The sequence below is a fragment of the Halichoeres trimaculatus genome, unplaced genomic scaffold, assembly GCF_033239565.1.
Source record: "Halichoeres trimaculatus isolate MK-OKI-2021-1 unplaced genomic scaffold, fHalTri1.1 fHalTri1_scaffold_20, whole genome shotgun sequence".
In the NCBI taxonomy this organism is placed as follows: Eukaryota; Metazoa; Chordata; class Actinopteri; order Labriformes; family Labridae; genus Halichoeres; species Halichoeres trimaculatus.
This window is the reverse complement of record NW_027437198.1, coordinates 25,811,967-25,837,710: the sequence shown is the minus strand read 5'-3', so window position 1 is coordinate 25,837,710 and position 25,744 is coordinate 25,811,967. Positions and strand designations below refer to the sequence as shown.

The window sequence follows — 25,744 nt, the reverse complement described above, 5'->3', positions numbered from 1 at the left end:
TGACATTTATGCAAAACAGGAGAGAAGTTTTTATTTGGTGCAGGTCTTGCTCCTTTTTCCTGCTCGGTGTTCACGTTATCTGTCACATGCAGGTTTGTGAATGAAACGCTCCCTGAAGCAAAGGTCGACTCTGACCGATTTCAATTACTCATCCGTCAGAAATCGTCAGCTGATCTTAATCTGGGATCAAACTGCTGTTTGACTGACAGCTCTGTGGTGAGAAGAAAACACGTGTGAAGGGCAGGATGCAGATGGGAGACGCTCGGGGTGTGGGAACTGCTCACCAACCGGTTCTCAGATCTCAGAAATGCAAAGTTATCATCAAATATTTTGCATGCAGAAAGCTTCTGCTCACGTCAGGTGGAAAACTGTCAAATGCACGTTCATGGTTGTGGTATTCTGCTTCCTGTTTTTCACTAAAGTGAGCAAAGCTGTTGTCTTTGTTTCACAACACTGTGTTTGCTCACTGATGACAATCTGACTGAATTATGCAGCTGGATTTTTTTTTATCTCCTGTTTGTTTGGTCAGATTGGCTGCTGCGCATTTAGCTGTTTGTGTGCACATGCATCAAAGTGTGTGTGTGCGTGCGTGTGTGTGTGAGACATCCTGACCTTCAGGTGGTTTCTCAGAGTAAACACAGATCCAGAGAGGAAATAAATCACGGAGAATAAAAGCAGCAGAAGAGCGCAGTGGAGTCTTTCTGCTAACGCTCAGAGTCAGAGTGGAGTTAAACTTCCATCTTTGTTATTATCACCTCGCTGCAGTGTTACCGTACGATGAAATCCCTCCTGCTCTCTCAGCCTGCACAGTGGAGCAGTGCAGAGCTGGCTGTTGTCCTTAATGAGTGCACTAAATCAGCCAGGATGCTCAGGATGCAGCATGTTAAATCACAATGAGCTCTTTGTACAGGAAGTGACAAAGGAGCTTCCACTGGCACGACCCAGCGATTGAACAACCTCCGATAACAAGCACAGGAGGAGGAGAAGAAAAAAAACAAACTGCCCATAAATGATGCTCACATTCTGCTGGAGGAGGAGGTTTGGTCCTGGAAAGAAATGTCAATGAGAGGAAAGGAAGGAAGGAAGGAAAGGAGATGAGAGAGGGACAGAGGGGTCAGCGGGGACGGCAGATGGATGAGAGGAGGGGGCCCGGCAGGTTCCACTCTGTACGTGTGCGACGTGTGTTCACTGTTAAATTCTGCTGAGCTCACAAACAGGAGAAAAAAAGGGAAATTTGATAAAACTGAGGAAGACAGATGCAACAGAATCCATGTGGGAGACTTTTTCTGTGGTTATCAGTGATGAAAAATATTTTGGAAGCAAACAAAAAAGCTGTTACTAGGAAATAACTGAAACCCGATCCCTCAAATTTTGCTGACTGAATGGGTATAATTGATCAAATTTATATTTTGGAGAAGCTGTCATTTTCTCTAAAGGTTTAGAAAGACTTATTTTAAAGAATCTGGTCCAAATGGACAGAATATGTTAAACCTGTGTGGCCGGATTTTATGTGAGTGAAGGAGAGAAGAAAAGGTTAACTTTTAATTATTTTTTTTATTTAATAATTTTATTGAATTTTATTATTTTATTCAATTTTATTTTATTATTTTTTTATTTTGTTTTATTATTTTATTTTAGTATTTTTATTCTATTTTTTTAGTATTTTATTTTATTGTATTTTATTATTTTGTTTTGTTATTTTTTAGTATTTCTTTCTATTTTTTTATTTTTTTTGATTTATTATTTTATCTTATTATTTTATTCCATTGTTTAATATTTTATTTGATTTTATTTTATTGTATTTTGTTTCTTTATTTAATATTATTTTATTTAATATTATCTTATATTTTATTTTTTGGCTTGCTTGGTTTTCTTTAACCCTCTATGGTACAAACTGTAATGCCAGTTAAAAAATAATATTTTGAGTGTTTTTTTTTTTTCTTAAAGATTATCAAATAAACATAATCTGAAGAAATAATAATAAAAAAATTGTAGATATTTTTGGGGTTTGGTGCCTTGAGGCAGCACTGTACTGTAATGGTCACTCATTGCAAAAAGAGAGTTATTTATTTATATTTCAACTTTTTTTTTTTAGTTGAAAAATAGAATAAAAAAGGCTAGCACGCACATCCTATGTAGACTTTAAAGTCTGAGAAAAACCGATTCTGCTCTAGATGTCACTTACTTCCATTAAACTATTGTCTTGGGAGCTATTTTTTGGTGTGCGGATCTCTTTACTCATTTTTCATGTCTAAAATTTTTTTGTAAACACGTGGATAATACTTGATGGCCTCAACAGTTTACAGTGCATGACATAAAAGGCGTAAAATCCTCAAAAAATAACTCTTTACAAAATTTCATGTCTGAACGTTTTCTGCTGGCCACTCTGAACCACCGAGGAACGCCCCATTGAAACGAATGGGTCAAGGAGACTCAACATATTTTATACAACTTCACATGAACTATTTCACAAAACACTTCACTCTTTTGGCTGTCAGGAGACAAACTTTTCATTGTGGGAAAAATATGTGGAGGACATGAGCCTGTGCTCTGTTAAGAAGACGACGAGAGCCAAGTCTAAACTTTATTAAAACTAACATCAAATTTATCCAGGTGAAAACTGAAGAGGCAGCATTTATATCTTTATGCGTTTCCTTAAGTTAGTTCGCAAATAAAGTAAATTAAACTATTAGAGACACAGCTTTACTTGTTTATTAATATGAACATATTTTTTTTAGACTGAGAAAGACACGTTAAAAATGTTATCGGACAGTTTTGAAGAGGGAAAGTAGAAAGAGGGTCACATGACAAATTCAATCACTGCTATTGGTTACTCAAGTTTTTTTTCTCTTTTAAAAGTATTTTATGACAAAACCAAGTCCTCTTTGTTACATGGGTTTTCTGCCTAGAGGCGACGAGGTACCATAGAGGGTTAAAATGGATCTTCCCAGGTTTTGTTGTAAATCTTACGTTACTGTAAAAAAAAAAAAAAAACACTTAGAAGAGCTAAACTGTTGAAAAAAATATCAAGTATTTTTTCCTACTTTCTTTTCCTTAATAAAGAAAGAATATGATAATGAATAGATGAATAAATGAATCTGCTGAGCTCACTCGGCTGCAGCTTTCATCTCCCTGAGAAGAAACAAACTGCTGCACCGGAGCCGTATTGATTTCTCAGGCTCCGAGCTTCATTCACTCCTGGTGTTTGGGTTCATCTCTGACACGTTTTGTGTTTTTTTCTGAGGTAAAATCATCTGTTTGCTTCAGAAACTGTGTGTTCAGCCGCGGCTGAGCAGGATTCCTCTCTGCGGGGGTGAAACGTGTTTGTTTGTATGTGTTGTTGTTGTTTCTCTGAAGCTGTTGTCCCCCCCACTGGAGGCTCTCCACAGCTGGTCCGACCCCGGTCTCCCCCTCTCTGCCCTTGTAACACCCACACACTGTTTTTTGTTTTCTCCTTTTTGAAGGACTTGGAGTGCCGCGCTCTTCACTTTTTTCCCTCTATGATTAAACAAAAGCTTTTGTTGGCTTTGGAGAGATGAGTAACGCTGTGACTCTGGGCACAGTCGGCTTCAGAGCGCGGCCTTCGTTTTCTGTGCTTTTATCAGCTGGACTAATTATTATGTATCAGCAGAAAACACTGAGGGAGCATTAAGGCTGTTAGCAAACTGCATCATTCTGTGGAGTAAAATGTGTTTTACAACAAAAGCAGGAGTGACGCGTTCCCCTCGGCGTCACGGCTCCCCGCAGAGAGCGGTAATGACGGGGCACAGGGCCCAGCCCCCGAACGCTGATGTGGTTCTGCTTCCGGGATTTGAGCTTCTGTTGCTGCTGGTTGAGGCTTACGAGGTTTTCATGCTTCACAGGGAGCTGTTAAGTCGACCACATGAAGAGACGACACAACAGAGGACTAAAATAGCCCGACGGCGCCTCACTCACTTATCCAACTCATTATAGGTGCTTCCTCCATTTGATACGGATTTCACTTTCTCTCTGGAGCTGTGTGGGAGTGTGCATATGTGTGCTACAGTCTGCATTTACATGAGCTGCACGGGCTGGGCTGATCTGATGAAAACTACAAACATACACCAGACGCTTCCAGCTCAACTTCCATTCCACTCTGTGAAAGTCAAAGCTGCTTTTACGAGAGACGAAGGAAGAGAGAGGGACGGGCATTTTGAGCAGAAGAGCTACTCGATAGTCACTCATAACTATTCCAAGATTGTCGTCAATCAAAGATGGAGAGGGTTTACGCTCAGTGCAGAAAGTGCAGAAATACAAGCATCTGCATGAGTCCTCACACAGAGATCACCGTGATAATCGAGTGGGAAATAATTCATAGCGTAAAAGTGCGGCCACTCCCGGCAGAAAAGATGAATCAGTTAAGATAACCTGGAAAAATCTCAGGACAGAATTGTAAATGTGTTGTAAACGAAGGCAAACTTCTTTGACTCTGTTTAGTACTCTGGTAGGCGCACGTTTGTGATACATCGCCCCCTGCAGTTTGGGAATGGACACCAACGGACGCCGCACGTGTTGTTAAAAAGCATAAAAGCCTCATGCATTCCCTCACGCGTCACGTCCACACAAAAAGCAAAACACAGCCTTTAAGCTATGCTAGGCTAACCTTGCAGAGTTGGCACTGCACCTGTTGACTCCTGGTCTGGCTTCAGTCATTACACTGCAAAAAACTGAAACCTCATCAAGTGTTTTTGTCTTGTTTTCTGTACAAAATCTCTTTTTAGACTCAATCTGTGCCACATTCACCTGATCAGTCCAGAAAAATGTCTTATTTCAAGTTGTTTAAAGACAAAAATGAGGCTTAATTGCTTGTGACAAGTTAAAAAAATCAGCCAATGGAACAAGAGAAAAGTTTTTTGTATTAATCTGGTTTTAAGCAAATTTTCAATCAAATGTTTCTTGTGTCATTGGCAGATTTTTTTTTAACTTGTTACAGGAATTCAGACCTTATTTTGTCTTCGAATAACTTGAAATAAGACATTTTTCTGGATTGATCAGTTGAAACTGACTTGTATTGTGTATAACAAGACAATTTTACTTAAAATAAGACAAAAACACTTGATAAGATTTCAGTTTTTTGCAGTGTATGCCACTTTGTTGCCGTAGTAAAGTTAAATATGATCTGGTTTGGACCAGAGAAGTTTGATACCACTTTTTTTCAAACCGTTACCAGTACGAGTACTCTGTCTTGAGCACTCACCAACACCAAGTACCTCTAGTACTTTGTTTATGATTGACAAATCATTTCCATTAAGTCCAAAATAAACCGCAAACAACTCCGAGTTTACCCTTTTCTTTTTTAAATAAATCAACAAAAGAACAAAAAAAACCTTAAAAAAATTAACCACTGTCAAAGTTTTAGTTATTCTTTAAAAACAAACTGAAGTGTATATCTTTCATGTTGTCTGAACAGGACCTGATGCATGTTTGCCATGGTGTCAAACCAAACAGTATCAGCTGCCTTCACGAGTATCGATACATTAGATTAAGGCTGGTCCAGCCCGATACTAATACCTGGTATCAGTACTCACCCATCCCTAGTTTGGACCATAGACTGTATAAAACATGGACGTAGTCTTGCTAACGTCACCCATCTGTTTCTGAAACAGAAAATGAAGCAGATCGGCTATAGCGGCCATATTGGTAGTGGCAAGGGCTTCACCTACAGCCATAGGACACCTGTTGGTCACGTGACCCTCAGCTGTGCCTCTTATTGGGGGAGCTCGGGATCCTAATATCCTCTGAACGGCTGAGTTAGAAAGAAATTCACCCCCCGTACAGTGGGAGCTGCGACTCAGACAGGAGACGTTTTTTTGAACCAGGCTGTAAATAGGTTAATTTCTGTTTTGAAAACAGCTTTTTTTGGCTTGGTGTGTTTGTGACACTCGTGAAACAGTAGAGTTTAGCACTTCACCATTGTCTCATATTCTTAGACCAGAGGTTGCCGCTTGGTTTGGACTTTTTTTTTTTATTGTGAAAGTCAGTGAGCATTTTAGAAGGTTTCCATGCACAACTTCCTGTCCCACTCGACCTGCTTTATGTGAAATTGACGAGTAACAGCTTCAGCTTCCTGCATAAATCTGCTGCAAACAGGACGAAGCTATTGTTACATGACACATTTGAATTTTTTATGTCCATGACTTTTTGAATACTTGAAAATCTTTTCCATCCCAAAGAAGAACCTTGAAGATGATGATGTTGCAGAGTTTGTTTCAGGACTTGGTTTTGTTAAAAAAGCAGTTACAGTCTGAAAATCGAGGCTATCCACTCATCTTCACGTGACCTTCAGGAACTCTTCCAAGTAAAGACGACTCAGAAGCAGCTCGAGCCTTTTGGAGAAACTGGGTCAGCTTGTTTCAGGCCTGGAAAGCAGCGTGTCTTTTTTACACATCCTCATCACATTCACCTCCCCTCCTGCTGTTCACTTCTCTCTCAGGGAATCCTCTCCCCCCTGCACCGAGGAGGAGGAGGAGGAGTGAGGCCAGACCTAAAAATAGGAGCTGTTCTTCCTCCTCTTTCCCCCTCTGCATGCAGACCACTCTCTCTGTTCCTGCAGAGACCCCCGCGTGCCCCCGTGTAGATCTGATTCTCCTCTCCGTCGTCCTGCCTGTCACAAAGGTCACCTTCACCCGGAGCTCTTCTGCAAAGTGGGCATGTTGAACCACTCTGATCCGGTGTCCTCCACCCTCCCTTCACTTTGCATTAAAACAAACACGCGAACACACCCATTTCCTCCCATGTCCTACATTTGTCTCCACCAGTGGGAGAAAAACAGCTAATGAAGCTGGCGTTCAGCTCTGCAGCCAGCTGGTGTGTGCAAGCCGACCTGGGCTGGAGGAAATGCTTTTTACTTTCACAGGAGGAGTGTGCATCTTCTGAAATAATTACACTCAGATCAGGAGTGTGCAGAACGTCTCGTGCTTTGTTTTAACCGATGCATTAATGTGCAGGGTGCAGTAATGCAGAAGTCAACGGAAATGAAGCACAGAGCTGGGTGCAGATGCACTCTGTGAACTTCCACTTATGGGTCGTATAAAAACATTAGAGAGGTAATGTGAAGCGTTCATTCACGGCCTGAATGTACTGTACAGATTTATGCAACAGATAAAGATTACCTAATACAAGAAAGGAGAGAAGGAGCTGTACAGATCGGAGAGACGCGGGTGCAGATATCACACCAGTTTCTTTTTTCTTCTTTTCCTGGCACCGAAACAGTCCATGAGCCGGTTTGCCAGCCCCTTGACGAGACAGAAGGAGCCCAGCCAAGGATCAGGCTCACGGGGATTATTTATAGAGTTGAGTGGGCTTCACGGACGCAGGCGTGGAATGTGTCAGAGAGAAAATGCATCATTGATCAAAGACTGCTCAGAGATGTCGTCTTATTTTTGCCAAACGCCGAGCAGAGATGGAGGTTTGGAACAAAACAATAGCCTTCTCCAAAGGCCCGCTGCATGTGTGCGGAGCTATAGTAAGCCGGCCTGCTCTGCTACCCACACGCAGTCCTCTGCACCTACACAGGTGATTGAACTTCTCTGAACGCTCGCCAGGTTTAGCCTCCTTCTCTTTTTGTACTCCAGTGTCTAAATAGCTTCTCAGCTCGGGGTGTTTAAAATACACACACGGTGGGCGTTTGGAGAGTGAGTGTGCTGCTCATGGAGGCTGGTGTGTGTGCCTCCATGCTACGATGTGGGTTTTACAAAAGAAGCAGTGTGTGTGTGTGTGGGGGAGTTTGTGAGGAGGTGCAGAACTTCTTCAAGGAGTGTGTCACCAAAATTCTTGATTGGGATTTCATGCTTTGGATTTCTGACTCCGCCTGAGGAGAGACTCGTAAACACAGTGATGATGATGATGATGATGTTGTTGTGTTGTGGTTTGTCAGAACCACGAGGGGCATCTGTAAGACGGAGCAGGAGACTCACCCACCTTCCTCCTCCCTGTGCGTCCGTTCAGGGAGCTGGAAGAGGAGAAAAAGTGAGGTGAGGTGCAGAGCGGCTGGAGGAGGTGTCCTGTACTGCAGCAGCAGCTGCAGCAGCAGCAGCACAGCTCTCTAGCGGCAGGCGGGGGCACTTCTTTCTCTGTCGCCATTCACTGCAATGCAGACGGCACTCAAGGTTAAGCCTGAGCAGCTGCACTGACAGAGTGAAGTGTGAGGATGACGAGGCCTGTATGAAAGCAGGCCAACACAAGGTAAAGAGCAAAGGTCTTCAACCTGTGGCTCTGGAGCCTCATGTGGCTCTTTGACTCCTTTTCAGTGGCTCCCTGTAGCTTAAAATAAAAAATATTCTTGAAATAAAGAATTTTAATTTTTCTCACAGAGGGCATTGATGATTAAAGACACTGACATCTACATTTTGTTAGATAAAATTAGATCACATCTGCCAATTAGACTGTCACATTTTTTGGAGATTTTTGCAAATTTAGAAAAACAAAACTTTTTGGAAAATTTTTGAATTTTTGAAATTGTTGCCAGTTTGAAATTTATTTTAATTTCTGAAAATTTTGCGTTTTATTTAAATTTTCTTTTATTAACAATTTCGCATTTTTTCCATTTTTTTAAATATGGGTAGATTATTTTAATTTTTAAAATTTAGGGAATTTTTTATAAATGTAGGTTTACTTTTTAAATGTTTTTTTTTTAAATCTTGCAACTTGTTTATTTCATAAATTTTGCAAAATTTTTAAATTGTTGCAAAGTGTGGATTTTTTTTTAATTTTTAGGAATTTTTCAAATAATTAAAATTCACTTTCATGACAAATTTTGCATGTTTTTTCTTAAATTTATGACATATTAGCAGATTTTTAAATTTAATAATACTGGGAATTTTTAAAGGTGTTGTTACATTTTTTTAAATTAATTTTTTTTTGAAGAAATTTTGCATCTTGTTAATTTCATAAATTTTGCGATTTTTGAAATTTTTGCAAGTGTGTATTTACATTTTTTTCAATTTTTTTTTTTTTTTAATTTGGCATATCATTTAAATTCCCTTTTAAAAAAATCTTTTTTTTTTTTGCAAATTTTTGATATATTGGTTAGTTTTTTTAAATTTTGGGAATTTTTTATTTTTATTTTTCCACATTCTTTAATTTATTTATGTCTTAAATCTTGCAACTCGTGGAAATTTCATTAATTTTTCAAATTCATCAAAATTATGAAATTATATGTATTTTTTTAATGTCAAAAGTATTTTTACAATTTTTTTCAAAATAGAAAACTAAGACAGTACATGTACAACTTTAGAAACATAAAAAAACTTTTATTTAATTTTTTTTTTTACTAGATTTTTACTATGTATGGACAGAACAACTGTACATTTTGATGCTGCTGACAGGTTGAATTTAATGCTTAGAAAACACTAGCTAGTCTGAATGAATGTAGCTGAGTGGTGCTGCTGCATCTTTATGATGATGTAGACTGATGATCCGTCTTTACCAGCAGCTCTGTCTGCAGTCCTCTGGTAGGCTGACGTCTGTGTGAGGTAGACGGTGAGAGCTGCAGAGTGACATTTACTCTCAACCAGCTCCCTCCTGCCTGGCCTTAATAAACATGTCAGTCTGAACATCGCTGAACACTAAGGACCCCCCGCCTGGAAGTGGTCTGAGCCTCAGAGAGCTCCTGTACAAACTTTCATTGGATGTGGATCAGGGAAAGGCCACATCTGGTGCAGCCTGAGCTACTGCAGTAATCTGGCTTCCTGCTCTGCAGCCTGACATACCAAAAAAAAAAAAACAGAGGCAGGATGTACGGATTTCCACAACCGATGGGTCTGTAAGTGCACGTTGGTGTGCACCCGAAAGAATTCCTCTGGCTTCCCCTCGCTTCGCCTCCAGGGCTCAGGCAGACGATTCATTCATTTCAGCGGCTTCAAAACAGCTGCTTCTGTCGGATGTTATTCAGGAAGTGATAGATCATTTCCCACAGGGTGGAACATCCAGCACACGGCCGGTCCAACCTTAATTGTTTCCCAGTATCAATCTCGCGTCTTTATTGGCGCTGCATGAGGGGATAAAAGTAAAGGCAGAAGCAGAGTGTGAGCGTAAAAAGGGAATTATTCAGGAAGCCAGAGCTGAGCAGATGAAGTAACAGAGAGAAATATAAAGAGGGAGAGCAAACAGAGGAGCTGGAGACAGAGGAGGGGACTGATGACAGGACCAAAGTGTCAAAGCACCATTGTCAACAATTATCCTTTCAGTGGTCATCATCAGGAGCTCAGCAAACACACTCTGCTGTCACACACTCGCTCCAGCTCTGGCAAACACAGAGCAGATCCGGAGCCTGTGGCTGAAAAACATTTGGGGAAATGAGAAAACATTGTGGTAATGAATGTAATGAGAGGAATGCTGTGAGATCAGACAACACTCTTTAATTAAAGCGGCGCGGACCACGGGGAAGTATTAAAACAGAGTTCAGAGTCGATGGGAGCCTCCAGTAGTGAGAGCTGAGACACAGCTTATCACATCAGCACCAAACCGTTTTTATCCTCTGCTTTCAGTGATAAAAACCTCAGTCAAAATTTAACTTCTGTCACTTTCATGAAGACAGTAAATCAAACACATGCAAAGGTCCCCGAGCGGCTTCAGGTCATGAGATTCTTGACAGGGATCTGCAACCTTTACCTTCAAAGGAGACATTTTCTCTCAGCTCAACTTGGTTAAGGTCATTCAGGAGCCACAAAATCTACATTATCTCCACAATAAAGACAAAAAAGTGTGTATGATTATGTATATATCAAAAATCAATAAAATTATATAAACAAAAAAGTTTTTTTTGTGTTTATATAATTGTACATGGGATGTCTTGTTTTTTATATTTAAACAAATGCAGATTTTTGGACTTTTTTAAAATTAAGAAAATTAAGAAAAAATGAAAAATTTGTAATGTCATCGATTTTATAAAATTACAAAATTGATAATATTTCAATAAATTACAAAATTCTTCCAGAACTTTGAAATTTCTTTACAAAAAAAATTGGCAAATATTAAAAAAATTGAACAATTTTTAATGTCATAAATTTTGCAAAATTCTTCAAAAAAAATTGAAAATTGAAAAAATTTGCAACATTTTATAGAAAATACGAAATTTTAAAAAAAATTGCAAATTTTTTAAAAAAATTTGCCAAAATTTCATTAATTTAAGAACACTTAAAATGTTACTGCAGATATTTGCCAAATTTTCAGGAAATTCAAAAAAATTGTGAAAATGTCAACAATTTGCAAAATCTCTTTTTTTCTTAATTTGAAAAACTGTCCAAAAATTAAATTGCAAAAAAAAAACAACTTGCAAAATTCCCCAAAAAGTGAACACTTAATTGCATTATATATACCTTCTATAAGAAAAACAAAAATTCTTTATTTCAATTATTTTGTTAAAAGCTATTAATCTTATTAATCACTGTTTTAAACGTTATAACACTGTTACTGTTAGCGACAGTGAAATGAAGTGCGTTTCTCTGTTGCTCAGCCAGGCTCAGAGAGGAGCTGCAAATAAAATGTGGGGAAAGCGTCAGACACGCGAGTAATGATGAGAACAATCATGTTGACATGTCTTTAACATAGAGCTGATGCTAAAGTCAACTTTTCTTTAACAAATCTCACACAGCTACCTGTGTGTGTCTGTGTAACCTCAGTCAGAGAGGATCTCCTGCAGCGTCTTTGGATCAAACCAACTTTGGGGAGAGAGGGGGGTGTGCTTTTCCAGGTTTGAATGTAAGGCACAAGTAGCCGACTTGGGAAAGTAATGTGAAACTTTAACTAATTGCTTTTTAAAGTAACTTGTCCAACACTGATAAAGACCTTTATACGACAGAAACAGAACGTTCACCCAAAGGTCCCGCAGTGCCACGGGTGCATGCATTTTTCGGTGTATGGGCAGCCCCACAGAGGATTGGATTGCCTTGTAATCTTGGGAGACTCTGTTCTGGGTCAGAATACATTAGAGCTGAATGTGAGCAGAGAATAGTCAATGAAGGAGCAGCGCCAGAGAAATCATGAATGTAAGCCGGCGAAACAACCTTCAAACAGCCTCAGCTGAAGCAGGGGAACATTGGAGGGGATTGTACATTCAGCAGGAGATTGTTAGTGGATCCAGAGACAAACAGCCCCCCTGCTATGCCCCCCTCCCCTCTTCTTTTGCAAGCACAAGGATTACTCTGTTATTATTTAACACAGCCTCTGCAGAATTACACACATGACTTGACAGACACACAATCACTCAGAGTGAGTGGGAGCTGAGAGTGACAGCGGACACTTTGCCGGGGAAGAGAACAGCCACAGACGGATCAAACCGGAGCGTGTGACTGCGATGAAATGAGCTTGAACTAGATGTGACTTAACCCTGCAGGATGGACACACACTAACACACACAGAAACACACACACTCTGCTTCTTCAACTCTTTATCTCATGCTTAGCAACAAGCATGCACACATGCACACGCAGAATCTCACCTGGGCTGAGCTCATGAAGTAGCTTATGCAGGAAATAATTGGCCCCATTGGTGATGGCGATGCAGAGCAGCCGGGGACGAGGGCGGAGTGACGGGGAAGTCGCAAGAGAGCCTGACGCTGAGTTGCATGTGCACCGTGATGATGTGTGTGTAGTGAAGTCTGAAAAGATGTGTGAGCTCACCTGCAGGTTTGCAGAACGTGTTTCGTGGCCTTCCGGCGGATCGAGCACAGAAAGCGAATCAGAGATGAAGGCTGTGACTGAAATATCCGAGTTGGATTACAGCACTTGTTGCTTTTTTTCTGCGGTTCCCCCGCTCGATAGCATTGACCTCCGCTCTCTGCGGGCCGGTAATTAGTGCAACTCTTTGTTGCTCTTTGGCTTGTTTGGCGTTCTCTGGGGGGGATTTCCACTTATTATCTGAGCATGGAAAGAGTGTTAAAAGCAGAATCGGGGCTTTGCATTCCAGGCACAGCAAGCGCTCGGCACAAAAGACCACCTGGATGAAAACGTAAATCCATCCGTGCGCTGGAAGCAACACAAACATGTCTGCTCACTCCTGACTCGTGCACGTTCCCTCTCCTGTTCACACATTATGCTCGTGCTCGGAGCAACTTGCACCAAGATGGTGTGATGAGTTGCACAATGTGCGGCTGAGAGTGCCGCTGTGAGAATTTAAGCGCTCGCCCACACCAGAGATTACAGTGACAAACGGTGACAGGCCCGAATTCCCACTCCCCCCTGACTCTCTTCCCCTCATCCGTCTTTTTTTACTCCCTCCATCACTCCCTCGCCTCTCCTGTTTCCAGAATCTGTGTTCAATTTAAGATGCTTTATAAGCATGACAGAAAACAGTGTTATGTTGCCAAAGCGAAATGGCTTTGACATTGTATTTATCCCTCCATCTCTCCTTCTCTTTTTATGCCCCTTTGGGAATCTGCTTCTTCTTGCTGATTTAATTTTCTTCGTGGAGGCACAAACATCTTAAAGTTAAACCCAGTAAATTAGCGCCCTTTAAACGTCTCGGTCTCTGTTTTACGTCCCTGTGATGTCTCCTTTAGTGAGTCTGTTAGGACTGTCTGTCAGGATTCAGATGGTAGCCTGCGCAGCCATCTTGGACACAGAGAGGAAGCAGCTCTGTAATCCCTTTGGGGTAATGACGAGCAGCCCAGACTGGAGGAAGAGGGAGGGAGCGTTGACCTTGCTCTCGTCCAAGTAGACCGAGGCCGACTGAGCTGGGAAGTCCTTCAAGGCAAAATAAGATCTCTGAAGTCTTAAGCCCTGTTTCCACCGAGCGGTTCAGTTTGGTTCATCTCTGTACGGCATTTTTTGGCGTTTCCTTTGACTAAAACCAGGACAGGTCCCCAGATTACCAGCCCACTTGGCGCCCTCCTGTTCTGGCTGACAGACCGCCTACTAAGAAGGGCACAATTGGCTTTGGAAACTCACCCAGTACCAAACTGTACTGATCCAAACTGGACCACTTGGTAGAAACAGGGCTTTTTACTTGTGGTTCTTTTTTGGGCATGATTCATTTTGCCTCAGCTCCACTAAAATCTACTTTATCTTCACCACAAAGACAAAGCAGTGTGTGACATTCTAAACTTGGTGAAAATATGGTGATTAGTAACCTAAACAAAAAGTTTTTGTGTTTATAAAATTGTTCGTGTGTGATGTCTTGGTTTTATTATTTCCCTTTTTTTTTGCAAATGTAAAAAAAAAAATAGTAATGTCATACATTTGCAAAAATATTGAAATTTAAAAGTTTAAAAAGTTTAATAAAACAAAATTCTAAAACTTTGAAAAATTTTACAAATTCAAAAAAAAGTATAATGTAACTTTAAAATTTTTTAAAATTTGCAATATTAAAAAAAATATTTGTTTTTGCAAAATTAAAAAAAAATGAAAATAAGTAAAAATTCTAAAATAATTAAACATCTGTAATGTCATACATTTTATAAATTTGCTAAATCAATGAAATTTTAATAAGGGCAAAATTAAAGAAAAATATTTAAACACCTTAAAATTTGCCAAAAGTTCATAAATTCACAAAAAATAAGGAAAATGTTGCTTAAAAATTGTAAATAATTTGCAACTCTTTAAAAAACAAATTGAGAAATTTTAAAATTTAAAGACAATTTTGAAAAGAAGCAAAAATAAAAAAAACACATTTTAAAACATTTGCTAAATTTTATAAAACTTGTGAAAATGTAAAAAATGAAGAATTTACCAAAATAGGCATCTAGAAAAAAAGAAAATGTGGATTGTTTTTCAATAAATTTGAAAAAAAATCTCGATACATTGGAATAAAAAAAAAATTGCAAAAAGCAAAAAAAAAAAAAAATCATGATTATATATAGTGTGAATGTTCTTCAACACCAATACACTTTTTAAGAAAAATAAAAATGCTTTATTTCAGTGATATTTAATAAACCTACAAGGGGCCACTGCAAACGAGTCGAAGAGCCACATAAGGCCCCAGAGCCGCAGGTTGAAGACCCTTGGTGCTGCCAAATACTCAGATTATGTGTTTATTCTTTTTCCTCTGTGATGTTATAAATATGTTGAGAAGCGGCTTTTGAATTAAAAAACAAAAGATAAAGAGCACTTCTGTCCTGAAAAAGTGGATTTAGATAAATGTTGTTACTCAGGGAAGACTTTTTCAGCAGAATGAAACAAAACATGAGAAAACCTGTTGGTAAAATCTGTTTGTCTGAATCGTTGGGATCTGTTGTGTAATGTGGCCGTGCTCTCCCAGTTTCGCAGACATTGATCCTCACATGCAGGTAAACACAGCTCACACACTCTGACTCCAACATCATCAGGAGGGCTCCGCTCTGTTCTGCCTTCATTCCCCATTACCCACGCTCCCCTGCCGCCTTATTCACCGACTCACACCGCACGCACGCCATTGACGCAGGAGTTCTGTGGGTGAGACGGGATCTGAGCCGTGTCTGACTGCTTCACATCAGACCTGCTTCAGAGCAGAGATGTGACAGGAGGAGCTGGGAGTGGAGAGGTGGAGGAAGTCGGTCTCTGTGTGTCCAGAGTCCCTCAGGATCACCTTTAGGAGACGAATCCATCCTCTCTGAGTGGCGAATGAGCAGTTAAGCTCCAAAAGTTTGCAGCTTTTCTCTGTCATTTCACAAATCAAGCAGGGGAGGAAGCGTCTGATTTTTCGTGGTGCTTGAGATTTACCAACTCAGATGAAACAGGCGTTATTTTTCATGTTGAGCATTTCTTGTTCTCTAGATTTAATTTGGGCATCTCTCTTGATGCATTGGTCTGTTTTTTTGCAGCACTTATTTTTGCATGTCTCCTTGACTGAATTTGTTTTCTGTTTGCATACAGTTTCACAATTTGCATTGACCCTGAATAACAATGAGTCACTTAAATAAATCTCATCTTTCCCCACATTTACTTGGTAAAACACTGCAGTCTAACTCACAACCTGAGCGCTAATGTCGCGTTAATTACGTCACTTCGTTAGCCCTGAGCAGAAAGCATCATCAGGGATGAAGAAGGGACGTAGAAGGTGTGAGGGTTTACAAAAATACCCCCACATTTCAGAGGCGACGGCACAAAACAGCAGCTGGTGCAGCCAGAGGCTCGGACGCGCCCTCACTCATTCGCAGAAACACTGACATCTCCAGGAAGGACTCAAAGGTGCGATAAAAAAGGGAGGGGAGGAAGGTCAGTGAGGGGAAAAATGAACAGAAGAGTTATCTCATAAGTTTGAAATGAGCGATATTTTAGAGTTTTCCCCCTCTGTGATGAAGTGTTAAACCGAGAACCGAGTAACCAGGTTTTATGGTTTTGCACTTCCCTTCTATAAATAGAGTCAGGTTTTAACAGCGTGTTTAACGGGCACTCTGTGCCTACTTGCGTTTTATTGAGAGGCAGGAGCCGGGGGTTACAGCCTGCTGTCCTGCCTGGCTGTCCGGCTAATTGTAACAGCATGTTAATGAGACATAAGATTACCCTCGCGCTCTTTGACCCTGTGCGGCTGCAGCGCGTCTCTGACGAGCGCCTGGAAACAATCAGACCTGAACAGATCTCTCCCTCCTGCCTCCTCCTCAGTCTGCTCTGTGCTTTCTCTCAGCTTTCTTCACATTTCTGAAATACCCAAGACGCTGCAAACGTCCATCTGGTTGGTTTTGGATTGAATCAGTGGAGAGAGGAGCTGTCTCTTTGGACAGTTTATCAAATAGGATGTGATTTAAACTGCAGTTTTCTGTCTAAGGAGGAGAAAAGATCATGTTAGTGAGTGTAAAGAGCGTGACATTTGGAGTTTCCTTTAGATTTATATCCAGAAAAAGAGACTTTGATGAACAGACGGAGGTTTTGGAAGAATTTCAATCTGTCCTTTTCACTCCCTGGTAACCTCTGTGAAAGAGTCTGAATCATATTATCCTTCAGCTGAACCGAGAGAAACCTTGTTACCCTCAAAGTCTTGGCAAGGGAACATGAATTACCACAAGCCCTTGGGTCTCAGCAGAAGTTTTCCTACAATGACATAACTATTCCTCAAAGAGAAAAAAGACATAAAACCAAGGGTCTGCAACCTGCGGCTCTGTGACTCCTTTGCAGTAGATTCTTCTTCTTCTTGTAGCTTTAAAATTATTTTTTTTCTTTGAAATAAAATTTTCACTATATAGAGTTTCTGTTTTTCATACAGAGGGTAAAGATGATGAAAACATTGGCACTTAATAAAATCATGTGTCAACATATTGTTAAAGTACGTATGCATCACATCTGTCAATAAAACTTATAATTGTTTGAGATTTTTGCAATTAAAAATCAAGCATTTTGTAAATTTTTAAAAAAATTTTCTTTTTAACATTTTTTAAATGTAAAAAAATCCAGTTTGTTTCATTTTTGATATTTTTAAAAATTCATAAATTCAATTTTTTTAAGATTTTGCGTTTTTTTCTTCAAATTATTAAAATTATTTTTTTTAAAGATTTTGCAAATTTAAAAATTTTTACAACTTTTTAAAAAGTAATGAAATTTTTGAAATAACCTTTTTTTTGCAAAATTATGAAATTTTGGTACATTTTTGATATTATTAATTGTTGAGATTTTGCAAAAACACTTTTAGCTTTTTGCCAATTTTTTAATAATGTTTTTTTTAACACTTTTCAATATAAAAAAATCAATTTATTTCTTCTTTTTGCATTTTTCAAAATTTTAAAGGAAATTTCAATTCTTTAAGATTTTGCTTTTTTTCTTCAAAAATATACATTTCAATTCTGGGAAGATTTTGCAAATTTTTTCAAATTTTATTATTTTTTTAAAAATGATGAAATTTTTGTAATGAACTTTTTAATTTGTTTTTATTTTTTGCAAACTTATGACATTTTGGAACATTTGAGGAATCAAAAAATTCAGAGAATTTTTGCAAATTTTATTTTCTTTTTTAAATTTTGCAACTGAAATTATTGTCATCAATTTTGTAAATTCCTGAAATCTATGACAAAAATTTTGTCATTTTTTTATATTTGCAAATTTATTGAAAATAAAAAACTAAGACATTACATGTACAATGTAAAAACACAAAAATTACATTAAATTTAGATAATTATTCACTAGATCTTTTACTGTGTATAGAAGTGTGGCCACAGGATTACATTTTTAATTAGACCAGGTCTGATTAAAATTTCCCCAAGGTTTACCTGTAACTCTTTGTTTTTTATTAAACTTGAAATAAAAACATTATTGCCCTCATGAGACGGAGAATACCACGTGGTTTTGTAACTTGTAGATCTGCTAACTGATATTTTGGTGATCTTTCCTCTGTTTGAGTGTTTCATCAAGTCTAACCCCTGATCCTCTTTCTCTTCTGTTTTCAGGACACTTCCAAACAGAAGCAGGTGAGGAAGAAAACGGTGTCCTTCAGCTCGATGCCGAACGACCGCAAGATCAACAGCACGGCTGCTTGCATGGCCTTCATGATGGAGGGCTGTGAGATGAAGAAAGTACGCTCCAACTCCCGCATGTACAACCGCTACTTCCTGCTGGATCCAGACATGCACTGGCTCCGCTGGGAGCCATCAAAAAAGGATTCTGAGAAAGCAAAACTGGAGATCAAGGGCATCAAAGAGGTCCGTCTGGGAAAGAAAACTCCAGTTCTGCGCAGCAACGGTCTCTCAGATCAGTTCCCTGATGAATGTGCTTTCTCTATCATCTACGGAGACAACTACGAGTCCCTGGATCTGGTTGCCAGTTCAGCTGATATCGTCAGCACCTGGGTGATGGGTCTGAGGTATCTGGTGTCCTATGGCCGTCACACCGTAGACATGGTCGAACCCAGCCAGCCAAGTCTACGGACATCCTGGATCGGCTCGGTGTTTGAGCTCGCAGACATGGAAAAGGAAGGGCACATAGATCTGTTCAGGGCCACGCAGATCATCAAGGGACTCAACCCCGGGATGAAGGAGGCCAGGATAGAGCTGAAGTTCAAGGAGCTCCAGAAAGCTAAAGACCAGTACGGAGAGGACATTAACATGGACACCTTTGTGGAGGCCTACTGCGAGCTCTGCACCAGACCAGAGATCTTCTTCCTGTTGGTGCAGTTCTCCAGTAACAAAGAGTACCTGGACAGTAAAGACCTGATGCTTTTCGTGGAGGTGGAGCAGGGTGTGGAAGGCGTGACGGAGGACATGTGCAGGGATATCGTTCAGAAATTTGAGCCATCAGCTGAAGGCAGGGACAGGAGCTACCTCTCCATCGACGGCTTTACTCACTACCTCCTCTCCTCTGAATGCCATATCTTCGACCCGCAGCACAAACGTGTGTGCCAGGACATGAATCAGCCTCTGTCCCACTACTACATCAACTCTTCACATAACGCATCTCTCTTGGAAGACCACTTCTGGGGCTCGTCGGACATCAGCAGCTACATCAGAGCGCTAAGGATGGGCTGTCGCAGCATCGAGGTCATCGTCTGGGACGGCCCTGATAATGAACCTGTGGTGTACGTGGGCAGCTCAGTAGCTTCACATCTAGCGTTCTCGAAAGTCATGGACATAATAAACCAGTATGCTTTCGAGAGCTCTGAGTATCCCCTGATCCTGTGCTTAGTGACTCACTGCTGCATCCCCCAGCAGAGGGTCATGGCTCAGCACATGAAGAAGATCCTCGGGGACAAGCTGCACGTGGAGCCCCCCAACAAAGAGGACAGCTACCTACCCTCCCCTGAAAAACTCAAAGGTAAAATCCTCCTCAAGGGGAAGAGGCTACCGCCCAACTGCACTGACGCCGAGGGGGATGTGACGGATGAGGAGGAGGGTCTAGAAATGTCCAGAAGAGTGGGCGCTGACGATAAAGACCAGATTAATGGCTTGGGCTACAAGAGACTCAGACTGTGCAAGGAACTCTCCGATCTTGTATCTCTCTGTAAGTCAGTCCAGTTCAGGGACTTTGAGCTCTCGAAGAGGGAGCATAAGTTCTGGGAGATCTGCTCGTTCAATGAAGTGGACGCCAACAGGTTTGCCAACGAGTTTCCAGAAGAGTTTGTCTGTTATAACAAACGTTTCCTGTCGAGGGTTTATCCCACTCCGATGAGGATTGATGCCAGCAACATGAACCCCCAGGATTTCTGGAAGTGTGGCTGCCAGATTGTGGCCATGAACTACCAGACCCCAGGTCTGATGATGGACCTGAACTTGGGCTGGTTCAGGCAGAACGGGAACTGTGGGTACGTTCTGAGGCCGGCCATCATGAGGGAGGAGGTGTCCTACTTCAGTGCCAATGCTCGGGACTCTCTCCCGGGGGTGTCCGCCCAGCTTCTCCACATCAAGGTCATCAGCGGGCAGAATCTACCCAAACCTCGTGGCTCTGCTGCAAAGGGTGACGTCGTGGAGCCGTACATATACGTGGAGATCCACGGCATCCCAGCGGACTGCGCCGAGCAAAGAACAAAGACCGTGTCCCAGAACGGGGACAACCCAATCTTTGATGAGAGTTTTGAGTTCCAGATCAATCTACCAGAGCTCGCCGTGCTGCGCTTCGTGGTGCTGGACGACGACTACATTGGAGACGAGTTCATTGGCCAGTACACCATCCCGTTTGAGTGCTTACAGCCAGGTTATAGACACGTCCCTCTGCAGTGTCTCACAGGGGAGTTTCTACCCAACACCACCCTGTTCGTCCACGTGGCCATCACCAACAGGCGGGGCGGAGGGAAGGCACATAAGAGGGGTCTGTCCGTGAGGAAGGGGAGAAAAGCCCGGGAGTACACCACGACCAAGACGACAGGGATCAAGGTGGTGGACGAGCTCTTTAGAGCGTCCACGCAGCCGCTCAGGGAGGCCACGGACCTCAGAGAGAATGTACAGGTAAGGAGCTGGAGATGATCTTACGGCCTTGATCTGCTTTGTCATCATGAGCGGCAAGTGGGCAGTGAATAATGCTACTCCTTCAGAACAGGAAATTACTCTGTGATAGTTCTTGATTTAGAGTTTTGAGATCTAAAAATCATGCAACAGATTTTTTTACCGTGGGTTCCTCTAAAAAACTTGTAGGAATACAATTTTAAGGCCTGATATAGTATGGTACAATAAAATGCGATGTGGTACTGTACAATAGCACAAGCATCTAGGATAACAAATATATTTTCTGCAATGTTTCATGTGCTTTCATTAAAAATAGATGCACTAAGGGCACTAAAATGGTCTAGTGGTCACTACGTGAAGCAAGTCCTTGGGCAGGCAATTAGGTGCGTCTATACGACAACTGTTTTAGGATGAAACCCAAAGGTATTGATCATAGGCTGTATAAAACATGGAGGTAGTCGCCCAGACGTCACCTGTCTGTTTCTGAAATGGAAAATGAAGCAGATCGGCTATGGCAGCCATATTGGTAGTGGCAAGAGCTTCGCGTACAGCTACAGGGCGCCTGTCGGTCACGTGACCCTGAGCTGTGCCTCTGTTTTGGGGAGCTTGCAATCTTAATGTCCCCTGAACAGCCGAGTTAAAAACAACAGTTAAACAAATTCACTCCCCATACAGTTTGTGCTGATTGTGAAACTAGCGACTCAGACAGGAGTTGTTTTGTGAACCAGGCTGTAAATAGGTTAATTTCTGCTTTGAAAACAGCTTTTTTTGCTTGGTGTGTATGTGACTAACGGTACTTTCGGAGCCAGCCTCAAGTGGACACTCGAGAAACAGCAGATTTTAGCACTTCAGCATCGTCTCATATACTCAGGACCCATTTCCACGACGTTACATCTGAAAATGCTAAAACGTAGTGAAATATCAGGGTTACATGGAAACGCTGAGGGACTGAAAACGCTGTAGTTAGCATGCCAGGCTTATAGTTGGCGCTATAACTGTCCTTTACAGAAGCCGCTTTTGGTAGATCTCCTCTGAAGTAGAGTTAGGTCGATCATCTGGTGTATTGGTGAATACTGAGAGCAGAAGTGGAGCAACAGATGCTCATTTAGTTAAAGACAGTCACAAATTCAGCAGCACAAGCACAACATGGTAGACCAGGACGATGGTAACAACGGTACTGTTGTCCTGTTGAATGCTCTTGAGCAAAGCAGAGTGTGATGTCAGCGTTTCCACTGAAAACGTCGGCTTACTGTTTACACGGCAATGGTGTCTGCAGCGTTTCAGAAAATCCCACTCTGGGGGCTGTTTTCAAAAGTTTGGGCTTTAGGTCGGCTGAAATGTAACAAAAATTTTGCGTTTCACCCTAGAACCGTTGTCGTGGTATTGATGCGTTTTGGTGTTGAAGCCGACCCAAAACGGAAACTTTTGGACACAGCCTCCAGAGTGGGATTTTTCTGAAACGCTGTGGCCACCATTGCTGTGTAATTAGCACACCAAAGTTTTCATTGGAAACACTGACATCACACTCTGCTTTGCTCATTATACTTTCATCGTTGCAACAGGCCCTCCCAAAACTTTTGCAATTTCAGTCCATGCCTTCTCTTTTCTGTTGGTGTCCTTATGGAAATAATGTGTTGTGTCGTATAAAAGTAAAAGGTTTTTCACCTCCAAAACGTCGGATTTCCTCTGGATCTGACCTGCTGATGACTTCTGGCCATGTGCCACTGACATAGTTTTGATAAACGAGGATGAGATCTATGTCGAAAGCCAGAACAAGGAGCTTTAATTTGAAATGATTGGATACTCTAATTGTTTTCGTGTCTTATTTCCTGTTTGGTACCATCTGCTCTTCAGAGATTGATGCGTTTCTGCGGCACACTCCGGCAAAAATAGATCATCAGTGTAAAAGCTGCGCGAAGCCGTTGGTGATTGGGGCGCCAGTGGACTGAAGATCAGAGTGGTTTCTGCACTTTATGTGTGAATTAGGGGTGAAACTTCCATTCACAAAACAGACAACAAATGATCAGCTCACCTGTACTTTGCTGGAGGACTCATAAAATGTGTCTCTACTGTTATATCGCCAACTACAGGCCTGGCATGCATATTACAGCGTTTTTTTTCACTGTGCTTTTTGCATTTTCTGGTGAAACTTCGTCGTGTTAATGGTTTCATAGTGGATTTAATTGTGTTTCTTCCGTTTCAAGAGCTAGCTGTTAAAAACGTAGACACAATTTGGTGTCACAAAGTACCTTTCAGTCAAGTAGAGCTGAATTTCTCTCCGTGCTTTGATAAACCCAAACTGATTCAAGTGTTTCACATTAGACTCATTGCACTTCCTATTGTGTACAAAGACTCGACACTAATTGTGCTCCATTAACGTTTCCGAAGAGAACAGTAATAAAGTGACATCGCTGTACAATTATGAGGTTTATGAATAGTCTAATCATTAACGAGGGACAATTAGTGGCCGGAGGAGAGATCTGGGTTGCTAGGCGCCTAATGCACTACTTTAAAACTCCCTTGCATGGATAGATGAAGATTTTAACAGCAGTGTGTGTATGTGTGTGTGTGTGTGTGTTGGGTTGATGACCAGTAGCGTTTGCTGTTTTGGTTGTGATGACCGACGGGTGTGACACAAAGCTTGTCTCATTTGCTCGGTGAACAGATTACAGCAGAGAGAGACGGAGCGGGAATCTGTGGCCTGTCGTGTGTCGCGTTGTCTGGTTGTCAGTTCAGAGCGACAGGCTCTTGTCTTCTCTGACGGCTATAGAAAAAAGAATAATACTGTAAACGTTTACCATAACGCTTTGAAAAGAGCTTCTTTTGTCCAGTGTATGAAAAGAGCTGGTTGTAAATGCACTGATTAAAAAACAAGCGTAAAGAAATGCAGTTAATTTCTGTTTTAAAATCATTTGTTAAGAATTGGTCGTTGTGCATTCAGAGACAAGAGGAAACATAATTAAAGATGAAGCCGTCCCAGAAAAAAACCTGATAAAGTCCAGTTACCTCCAGGCTCTGCACAAGAAGCAGTTGGCCCATGGATGGATGGACGCTGGTGTAACCAAATCAGATGTATAATGCTGATGTCTTGTGTGGGAAGATGCTAAATTAGATCGACGCTCGCATGTTCCTCCAGGAGCCGATGGAGCACACTCCAGCTACAGTTTACTGCTCCAACCCCGGGTCATAAATACCACTGACTGTCAATCTGGCTTCAGAAAGCAGTAACCAGAGTCTAATGGCAGAGTAAACAGAGGAGCGGACCAAACCAAACAAGCAGAGAATGTGATTAGAAATCCAGCGGCATGCAGGTCTGTGTTTTTCATGGCTGGACGTAATATCTTCACCACGCAGAGTTTGTGCGTTAGCTGGGAGATTGATCCTGTAATTTCAGATGTAGGAGCATCAGAAAATGACAGCCTGAGTTGAGGGATATGAAGGTCATTTCAGGGAGATCATTGGAAATTAAAGAGGGGAATCGGTAGTTGATGAACTTCATAACAAAAATGACGACTCGCACTTTAAAAGATTAGGGTTTATTTCTCACAGTGGATGTGTTTCAGAGTTTTACACTGATGGAGAATGAATATCTCAGTTTCATTTGTTGGTGCACAAGTCAGGAACATTTAAAGATGCTGTTTTAACTAGGGCTGCACGATTATCGCAATCGCAATCACAATGTCAGCACATGCAATTCAGATTTTTCTCCATGATAACCAAGCAAGTCTGTAGACTCATCATGACACAACTTTTTTTATTAAATTGCAAGCACAATCGCAATGGCAATATTGTCCACCTAATCGCAAATCGCACCTTTTCCCCAAATCATGCAGCACTAGTTTTAACTGGACTCCTTCGCCCCCTTCTGGCCCGGAGTCTCACACACACTGTCGTAAATGACTTTTAGCAAAATGTGTGTTTGTTTTGAGATTAAACGGAGATTGGATCAATACAAATTTTCTTTGTGAAAGACATTTTTTTACTAGATACAACGCCCCGAGGTAAGGTATTTATCAGTACAGTTACATAGTCCTATTAGGAATGGGTACTGAATTAGATACTTTTATAGGCACCAACCGAATTCTGTCAAAAGTACCAGATATTGTTTCATGTAAAATCAAAAGTCGCCTTTCCACCAAACAGACCGGTTCGGTTCGTCTCTGTACGGCTTGATTTTGTGGCGTTTCCACTGACTTATCCCGGGACAGATCCCCAAATAACCGAGACGAGCCGTCCCACTTTTTGGGACCCTTTCATATGGGTGACTGACTGAACCAATCCACTCTCAAAAGGTGGAGCTACAACACTGCAGACCGTTGATTGGTCAAAAGAATCGTCACTTATTTCTCCTGGTGGCACACAGACTTCTCTGAAACAAAGTTTGATTGTTCTTTGTAACAAAGAGCTACATGTCAATCACAGAGAGGACGAAATGCTGCATGTCTTCATGGTTGCTCTTTGTTTACTGTGTCGCATTTTTTCTTCTTCGCTGGATTTATTAGCGGGGTAAACTGTCACGCTGCTACGGCGTCATGCTATTGTCAAACAGCTGCAGCTTTTAGGCATCTGACTTACACATCACCAACCACGAGAGGACACAGTTTGCTGTGGAAACGCAAACAAGATCAGGCTTAACTGTACCAAACCGTGCCAAACCGTACTGAACCGACCCGGACTGCTTGGTGGAAACGCGGCTATAAGGTACCATGTTTAGGCACCTAAACACATCCTTGAGACTGTAAGGGAAGTCATGCTGAACATGAGCACAGCATTACAAGGTTATGTAATGAAGAATAAATATGTTAAATTGAGAAAAAAATACATTTTATTACTAAAAATATATATTTTTTACTACAAAAACAAAAAAAAGTATTGAAAATTGGTACCGTTGAGCAGAGATAGACCGATATGGATTTTTTGGGGCCGATACCGATGTTTGAAGCCAATATC

General features: G+C 41.1%; 1 protein-coding gene across 1 annotated transcript in view; it reads left to right on the top strand.

The window, feature by feature from the left end:
- The window catches only part of LOC141809113 (inactive phospholipase C-like protein 2), a 94,066-nt gene that overhangs the window by 38,635 nt on the left and 29,687 nt on the right, over positions 1-25,744 (top strand). Inside the window, exon 2 of the mRNA XM_074695934.1 lies at positions 18,311-20,797. Coding sequence (XP_074552035.1) covers positions 18,311-20,797 — 2,487 coding nt within the window. The remainder of the gene's footprint in view (positions 1-18,310; positions 20,798-25,744) is intronic.